The 8,496-nt window shown below is 53.3% G+C and overlaps 1 protein-coding gene across 3 annotated transcripts; it reads left to right on the forward strand.

Annotated features, from left to right (window-relative positions):
- The first annotated feature begins 3,191 nt into the window (after positions 1-3,191).
- Positions 3,192-8,227, forward strand: LGALS3 (galectin 3). 3 transcript variants are annotated; one of them, XM_071426133.1, is made up of 7 exons: positions 3,192-3,422; positions 5,839-5,886; positions 6,014-6,036; positions 6,323-6,745; positions 6,893-6,981; positions 7,229-7,397; positions 7,975-8,227. In XM_071426133.1, the coding sequence occupies exons 3-7, from the start codon at positions 6,019-6,021 to the stop codon at positions 8,128-8,130; spliced, it is 855 nt and encodes a 284-aa protein (XP_071282234.1). In that variant the 5' UTR covers positions 3,192-3,422; positions 5,839-5,886; positions 6,014-6,018; the 3' UTR covers positions 8,131-8,227. The 3 variants fall into 3 exon arrangements, with proteins under 3 accessions (XP_071282234.1, XP_071282236.1, XP_071282235.1); XM_071426135.1 differs by lacking the exon at positions 3,192-3,422 and adding an exon at positions 3,923-5,423; XM_071426134.1 differs by lacking the exon at positions 3,192-3,422 and having other exon boundaries at positions 5,463-5,886.
- The last annotated feature ends 269 nt before the right edge of the window (positions 8,228-8,496 follow it).

Raw genomic sequence — 8,496 nt, forward strand, 5'->3', positions numbered from 1 at the left:
CCCCGTGGCAGATCTGCAGCCCAAACATTGCACACTGTGGGTGCTGCCAGTCCCACACACATCAGGCCACAGGAATCACAAGGCAGGGAAATGTGGATGTGGCTTCTGCTCTGCTCTGGGAAGTGCATCTCTCACACCATGGAGGTTCTTGCCCTCTAGATTGGTTTCCTCCAATTAATTCACCATCAGGAAGAGAGGAGCAGCTTTCTGTTTATTATTTTCCATTACTGCTCTGAAGTTATTCAGTAATCCAAATGACTGCTTTAAGGTATTTCCCTTCTGGAGATCATTTATCTCTTGCAGTGGGGTGTTTTTCCACAGCTGCAGTGAGGAACATCAACCTCCCCCAAGCAGATCCAGCCACTGTCAGGTATCATTTGGAGAAATGGAGGGAATTGAAGAAATGCTGGGAATTCTTAAAATGGGGAAAGCAACTTGTGCTTGGAGTGTTTGGCTGCAGGGAAGGGCAGGCTGAGAGCACATCTCCAGAAATGGGGTGGTCCCATGGCTGATCCACCTCCCTGGCTCCTCCATCTCCCACCCCCTGGGCTTGCAGTTTGGGGCTTTACATCATCCATGGCACCAAGGAGGGTTTTGTTTTACATTGAGGGTTCTCTGAAGCAACCCAGATACTTGGGAGTGCTTAAAAAATTTCAAACCCATGGAATATATTGATTTTTGAGGCCATGACTAATTCTTTACCCACTTTGGAAGAGCCAGGGTTGCATGGCCAGGCATCACAGGGCTGTGAGTGAGGAGATCTGTGCCTTACATCTCCCTCAAAGCCAGCGTGTTCCAGCCCTGCTCTGCTGACTCCTGGCCATCAACCAACCCTTCCACCCCCCTGGATCCCAGAGGCAGAGCTGTGAAGCTCAGTGGCCATGCCTGGGTGTCCTGTGAGTCACCAAGGGATGACTCAGGTGAGGAGCATCCCTGGCTCTGAGTGCAAAGGGCTCAGCACCCACCCCATGGATGCTGAATCATGGATTTGTGGAATGGTTTGGCTTGGAAGGGACCTCAAAGGCCACTTTGTTCCATGGGCAGGGACACCTTCCACCAGATCACGTTGCTCCAAGCCCCATCCAACCTCACTCATCATCCTTGCTGCAGCTTGGGTTATTTAAGTTAAGGAATTAATTAGATCTGGTTTTGATTTCTGTATCCACTGACTTTTGGTCAAATTTTCTTTATCCTCATGTGTTGGGTTGGACTCGATGATCTTTGAGTCATTCTGTGAATTCTCTGTCTTGCATAACTGAAAGTAAAAACCTCAGGGCATTGGAGCAGGAAAAATAAAACCAGGCCAAGATTTTTGGTTGATGTTTGAAGCCTTTGAGTAAAATCCCGAAGACAGCAATGAGGTGTTCAAGGTTTTCCAGGAAAATCTTTCTTCAAAGACATCTGGAGGGAGTTTTAGAGAGGAAGGGAAAACCTGTGCTCTAAGGAATTCATAGGGCCCTGTCTGAGTTACAGGCTCAGGAAGCTGCAGCTCCTCCTGCCATGGATCAGGGATCCTTCAGCTTTGCTGGCTTGAGTCCTCTCTTTCAGGTCCCTTTGCCCTGAAACTCCTCCAAAGACATTGCAGTGTCTCTTTACTGTGGGCTGGGTGCTGTGAGAGGCAACTGAGGCAGCGCTCCCTAATCAAGTGCATTTCTTATATACTAATACTCTTAATATCTATTACTTAATACACATTAAGTATAATATACACATTTCCCTGAAATACTCAATTTCCAGCCATTCCCATGGGCATCCCTGCCATTTTTACACCCTCAGGTTTGGTCTGAATCCCTGTGACAGGTATGGCATGAAGCTGCAGGATGCTAAAATCCAGGCTGGAGCCCTGATGGAGAGGAGGCTGCTCTCTTTTAAGCAAAATCTTTTAGATAAGCAGAGGAATTTATACTAAAATTAATCAGAGCTAAAGTGGACAGATTTTTGCCTCTTTTTTTTTTTTTTTTTAGCTATCAGCCGCAGCTGAGTCCTTTAGCTGAGGGCTAAAAGCAGCAGTTCGTGCTCTAATGACACCAATTAGAGGGTGCGTCCCTCAGCAAGCTTTGCTCGGCCCTGAATTGTTCAGGGAGGTGGATTAGATGCTCATTGTGGGTGTCTTCCTACTGAAATCCTCTCTTCTGTTTGATCCTAATCTAGTCCAGTCTAGTCCGTTCCATTCTAATTCCCTTAATTTCTATTCCCTCCCTTTCCCTTCTCCCAGCAGCAGATCAGGATTTCAGCTCAAAACCACTTTGTTCTTTTCCATTGCTTTAAGCTGTGGAGCCCAGAGATGATTCACCCTCAACCTCAAATAAAATCGGGTTTGTTGAAATTCCAGCTGCCTCCAGCAGCCTCCAGAGCCCATCCTCTGCCGGCCTCGCTGCGTCGGATGAAAACAAAGCTTTTTTAGCTTTTATTTTCTTCGTGGGGAAGGAGAAAACGTTCAGAATTTCAAATCCAATCGGTGTTTCCCCGAGCTGCGCTAAAGCTGGGGGGATGGAGCCGTGAGGCACAACACGGGCAAACATCTGGCAAGGAGAGAACATCTGGGCAGGGCAGGGAAACGGGAACGGCCGGGCGAGGCACAAACCGCCGGGAAAACCAAATATTCCCTGTTAACATCCCCCGGGGGTGATGTCCCGGGTGAAAAAGGGGAAACACGGGGCTGGTGTGGGCTGTCACGGGTGAAAAAGGAGAAACACGGGGCTGGTGTGGGCTGTCACGGGTGTTTGAGGCTGTCCCGGGTGTTTGGGCTGTCCCGGGTGTTTGGGCTGTCACGGGTGTTTGTTTGAGGCTGTCCCGGGTGTTTGTTTGAGGCTGTCCCTGGTGTTTGTTGGGGGCTGTCCCGGGTGTTTGTTTGGGCTGTCCCGGGTGTTTGGGCTGTCCCGGGAGTTTGGGCTGTCCCGGGTGTTTGTTTGAGGCTGTCCCTGGTGTTTGTTGGGGGCTGTCCCGGGTGTTTGTTTGGGCTGTCCCGGGTGTTTGTGGGGGCTGTCCCGGGTGTTTGTTTGGGCTGTCCCGGGTGTTTGGGGCTGTCCCGGGTGTTTGTGGGGGCTGTCCCGCGTGTTTGTGGGGGCTGTCCCGGGTGTTTGTTTGGGCTGTCCCGGGTGTTTGTGGGGGCTGTCCCGGGTGTTTGTTTGAGGCTGTCCCGGGTGTTTGGGGCTGTCCCGGGTGTTTGCTGGGGTCTGTCCCGGGTTTTGGGGGCTGTCCCGGGTGTTTGGGGCTGTCCCGGGTGTTTGTTTGAGGCTGTCCCGGGTGTTTGGGGCTGTCCCGGGTGTTTGTGGGGGCTGTCCCGGGTGTTTGTTTGGGGCTGTACCGGGTGTTTGGGGCTGTCCCGGGTGTCCCCGGCTCGGCCCCGCCCCGGCCCCGGCCCCGCCCCCGGGCGGGTCTCGGTGCGGAGCCCAGAGCGATCGCGGAGCCGCCGCACGCAGGTGAGGGATGAGGGATCCCGGGGGGAACAGGGGGGTAAGGCACCAAAATCCTTGGAAATGAAGAGTTTGGGGTGCGTTTGGAGAGCGAGGGACAGGCGGGAGCTGCCCCGGGCTGTGCGGTTTGGGGCGCACGGAGAGCCCCGGGTGGTTCAGGGGTGATGGAGGGATGGGGACTGAGGGGGAGCCCCAAAGGGGTTTGTAACCCCTGAAACCCTCCCTGGATTTGGGGATAATGGGGACTGAGGGGGAGCCCCAAAGGGGTTTGTAACCCCTGGGGGGCTGGACAGCCCGGAAACCCTCCCTGGATTTGGGGATGGTGGAGGGATGGAGACTGTGGGGCAGCCCCAAAGGTGTTTGCAACTCCTGAGGGGCTGGACAGCCCTGTCCCAAAATCCCTGCAGGGTGAAGAATTATAATTATAATTCTATTATATTATAATATATTATTTATATTTATATCATTATAATTATTAAATTATATTATGATATTATGATATAATATTATATTATATTACAATTATTAAATTATACTATAATATTATAATATAATATTATATATAATATATTTTATAATAAGTTGATATTGGAAGACAGAAGATGCTGACTGGACTTTGCAAGAAATGCTTCTTAATATGAGCCGTTTTTATTTTTCTATCCTGCCAGTTATGTTTAGGAATGAATAGGTTGATTTGAATTCTGCAGGAACAGCAGAATTCAAATAAAATAGCAGAATTAAAAGGGGAGAGAACTGGTGTTTCTTTCCCAAATAGAAGGTTTTTCCCACTTGCTGTGAGCCCAGGGAATGTTTGGGGTCAGCTCTGGGACGTTCCCTGCAGCTGATCCTCTGCTGGGGCAGGGAGAGCTCAGGTGAGCTGGAGCTCAGCTGCCCAAATGCTGCTGGAAACCAGAGCTCAGGTACTCGAGGAGCAGCTGAGGGAGCTGGGCAGGGGCTCAGCCTGGAGCAAAGGAGGCTCAGGGGGGACCCTGTGGCTCTGCACAGCTCCTGACAGGAGGGGGGATCCGGGAGGGATTCAGGCTCTGCTCCCCGGGAACAGGAGACAGAGAAAACAGCCCCACGTTGCACTAGAGGAGGTTTAACTGCATATTAGGGAAAATTCCTTCATGGAAAAGGTTGCCCAGCCCTAGCACAGCTGCTCAGGGCAGTGGTGGAGTCCCCATCCCTGGAGGGATTTAAAAGCTCTGTGGATGTGGCCCTTGGGCACACAGTGCTGGGTGCGCTGGATGTGCTTAGAGGGCTTTTCCAGCCCCACTGTGCTGTGATTCCCTGCAAGGGATAAACCCCTTCCCATGGCAGCTGGCAGATAACCCAGAGGGCATTTCCAGAGAGCTCCAGGAGCTCCAGCACTGAAGTGGCAGAGAGGAGGTGGCACTGGGCTCCAAGTGCCTGCAGGGGATTGGGGGTGGCAGAGGTTTAGTGGGTTTGGGGGACTTTGGGTACAGCCTCCAAAGTGCCCCGATGTGTCTGGGGACACAAGGCTGTGCCAGCCTGTCCCTGGGGGCCTGAGGGAACAGAGCTGCTGCTCCTTGAGCTGTTCCAGTGGCATCATGCAGGACCCCCACTGCAGCAGCCCAAGGCACTGTGGAGCACGCCTGACCTGTGTGTGCACCCCCAGCTTCTCCTGCCAAACTACGGCAAACCCCTGGGCTTTAGGAAGAGCCCAGAAGGCAAATAAAGCTTTGGACTGCTCAAACACCCTGGGTCACTGCATTTCTGCCTTAAAAACCCCCAGCGTTTTGCAGGGAGAGGAGTGATTTGCTGGCTGTGAAACCGGGGGTTTGTTATTCCCGAGGCAGGGCAGCCGCGCCTCCTGCGAGCTTTGCGCATCTGAACGTTTCTTTCAAAGAGAATTCGCCTTCTCTGCTCTAAGTTTGGCATTTTCCTTTTCTTCCCCCGTTTCTGGCTCTCCCTTTTTCCTGCTCTTCTGAACGCTCCAATTGACGGGAGGAGCCCAGCTCGGGCTATTCCTGTGCACACAGGCAGGTGCGTGTTCTCCGTGTGTTTGTGGACTCACAGAACTTGCAAAGCAGCTTTTATCCGCTGGCCCTCCCACGGCGCCCTCCGGCTGGAAAGGGACAGTTGTGGACGAAAGGGAGGAGAAAGGGGGCCTGTGTGGGTGGCTGCCACCTGCTCTGCCCATCCCGGGCCATCCCGAGTGTCACAGAGTGTCCCCGATGTGCTGGGCTGGGTTTGCACCCCCCGGGCTGATGCTGCCCCTGCGTCCCCCCGGGGATCCCGTTTGGGGTTTTTTTTATGGAAATGGAAATCCTGGATGGTGCCTCAGGGCTGGGGGAGTGAATAACACCGGGAGTGTTGTGAGCTGTGCTGGATTCCATCCTGAGGGTTCATCCCGAGGTATTCGGGCTGCTCCCAGCAGTGCCTCCCGTTTATCCCCCAGGTGCTGGACCAGGATTTATTCTTTGGAGCTGTCAGCTCTGCTGGGCAGGTATGTGATGGCAGCTCAGCAATTCCCATAGATCACTGCTCTAAACTGCAACTCCCCTCAAAAATTCTGGTTTTTGGATGGGGCAGGTTAAGAATGACTGACACTTCCTTTTTTTGTTGTTTTTCAGGAAAAATGTCAGACGGTTTCTCTGTAAGTATGGATGTCCCTAAAAACCCGTGGGGGCTGTGGCTGTGGCCCTGAAGCAGAGACCTTTGGCTGGGATGGGAGGGAACACATCCTTGTCCTTGCTAAGCTGCTCAATCCCCAAACCCTGTCCAGTTCTGTCAGCAGTTTTCTGGAAAAGCCCAGGGAGCAGCTGAGAGCTGAGCTCTTGCCCTTGGCCACCTGCAGGCTCCCAAAGATGGACTTTGGAGAGCTCAGTGTGATGCCAGCAGGAATCTCCCCCAGCTGACCTTGTCCTCTCCTCTGTCCCCAGCTATCTGATGCCTTGGCCAACAGCAACAACCCAGCCCCCTGTGCCCCCCCAGCCCAGGGCTGGCCCTCCTGGGGGAACCAACCAGCAGCTCCTGGAGCCTTCCCAGGGTATCCTGGAGCACCAGGAGCCTATCCTGGAGCACCTGGAACCTATCCTGGAGCACCAGGAACCTGTCCTGGAGGACCTGGAGCATACCCTGCATACCCTGGAGCACCTGGAGCTTATCCTGGAGGCCCAGCAGGACCAGGAGCGTATCCAGGAGCACCTGGAGCATTCCCTGGAGCTCCACCAGCAACAGGGCCGTTTCCTGCCCCAGGACAACCACCCAGTGGCCCTGGATTTGGGCCTTCTGCTCCTCAGGGAGGACCAACAGCTCCTCAGGGAGGACCAACAGCTCCTCAGGGAGGACCAACCCCTCCAATGGTAATGGCTCCATCATGATGAGGGTTTGTGTCTTCAGGGGCTGATTTTGCTTGGCCACAGGAGGGGCCTGGGGCTGGCTGTCCCCAGGGGTGGCATTGGGCCTTTGAGGTGATGTTTTGCTGACACCAAATGCCTGTTGTCTCCCAGAAAGTGCCCTTTGAGCTGCCCCTGCAGGCAGGACTCGTCCCTCGGCTGCTCATCACCATCACTGGGACTGTGAACCCCAACCCAAACAGGTACTGGGGGGTCCAGCTCTGAGGGTGGGGGGACTGCAGGGTAGAGCAGGGGGGCTGGACTTTGCTTTCCATTCCTGAATAACCCCTGCCTGGTGTAACATCAAATGTTACACCAAGCAAATGTGTAAATGCCTTGTTGTTGCCCTGTGGGGTCTGTGGGGTTTTCTCTCTGCTATTTTTGGGAAGCCCTGTAACAGAGTTCAGGGCTTTTATGGCAAAAGCAGCAACTCCATTATTGTTTTTGCAGGTTTTCACTGGATTTCAAGAGAGGCAATGACGTTGCCTTCCACTTCAACCCCCGCTTCAACGAAGACAACAGGAAAGTCATTGTCTGCAATTCCATGTTCCAGAATACCTGGGGGAAGGAGGAGAGGACAGCTCCCAGGTTTCCATTTGAAGCTGGAAAACCCTTCAAGGTACCAGAAAAACCCATCTCAGCTCAGTCTCAGTAACCAAAAGCACTGAGAGGGTTTGGGCAGCAAGGCCTGTGTAAGGACAATGATGCTTTTGCACAGGAATCAGCTCCCAGGGCTGTTTCTGGGGCAGCCACCCCATGTGCTGACCCTATAGCACCTTCCAGCTCTTCTGACCCTCTGCTGCAGCTCCAGCTGCCCAGGGCATAACTTCTCCCCTGCTCTGGTATCCCCATGGGTTATGAAACCCTCTTTATTTACACTGTTGTTCTGCACAGTGGTTGGACAGGTTTCTGTAATGTGTTTTCCCTGCTGGCAGCTCCTCTCACGAGGTGTTTTTCCCTGCAAAGGAGGTTCACAATGTGGAGTCTTGCTTTGAGGGACTGGCACAGGGATGAGGAGGCAGAAACTGGGCTGGAACACAGAGGAGGGAGAGCACAGGAGAGTTTTGGGAAGGCAAAGGTCGCTGGTGTTGCAACGCCTCCAGCAGCCTCCAGCCAGTGCCAGCCTGCTCAGGTGTGTGGCTTAAAACAGAACAAATCCAGGTGGTTTTGGGGCTGATGTGGGGTTTTCCTTGCAGCTCCAGGTGCTTTGTGAGACGGATCACTTCAAGGTGGCGGTGAACGACGCGCACTTGCTGCAGTACAACTTCCGCGAGAAGCGGCTGAACGAGGTCACCAAGCTCTGCATCGGGGGGGACATCGCCCTCACCAGCGTGGTGCCCACCATGATCTAACTGGGGGGACTCTGGGCAAACTCTGCTCTTGTAGGGTGCAACACAAGTGCCTTCTCATCAGCTCACTGTGAGGTAATAAAACATTTAACCTGGACAATTTGGTTTAATCATATCTTGAAAGACATGGCAGGCTCCAGGCGAGCTGAGCTCTGATGTGGAAGGAGCTGAGCTCCTGCTCCTGCTGTAGAGGCAGCAACAAGGAGTTTGATTTCTGTGGAGAGGAACTTGGGAAAGCAGCCTATGGCATTCTGCCCTGGTCCTGTGGACAGGGGCAGCAATCCTCTAGGAAGCACAGAGAAAACCTGACAGCCTCTGAGCCTGACCAGGATGAGGCATTTCAGGAGAGGGCTCAGAGCTGGAGGAAGC

Source organism: Agelaius tricolor, unplaced genomic scaffold (assembly GCF_023055355.1).
Source record: "Agelaius tricolor isolate 1412-34295 unplaced genomic scaffold, bAgeTri1.0.p SCAF_5, whole genome shotgun sequence".
In the NCBI taxonomy this organism is placed as follows: Eukaryota; Metazoa; Chordata; class Aves; order Passeriformes; family Icteridae; genus Agelaius; species Agelaius tricolor.

Coding starts and splice junctions, on each gene's coding strand:
- LGALS3 (XM_071426133.1), top strand. Junction 6,982..7,228: donor GTGAACCCCAACCCAAACAG/GTACTGGGGGGT, acceptor TTGTTTTTGCAG/GTTTTCACTGGATTTCAAGA. Junction 7,398..7,974: donor AAGCTGGAAAACCCTTCAAG/GTACCAGAAAAA, acceptor TTTTCCTTGCAG/CTCCAGGTGCTTTGTGAGAC.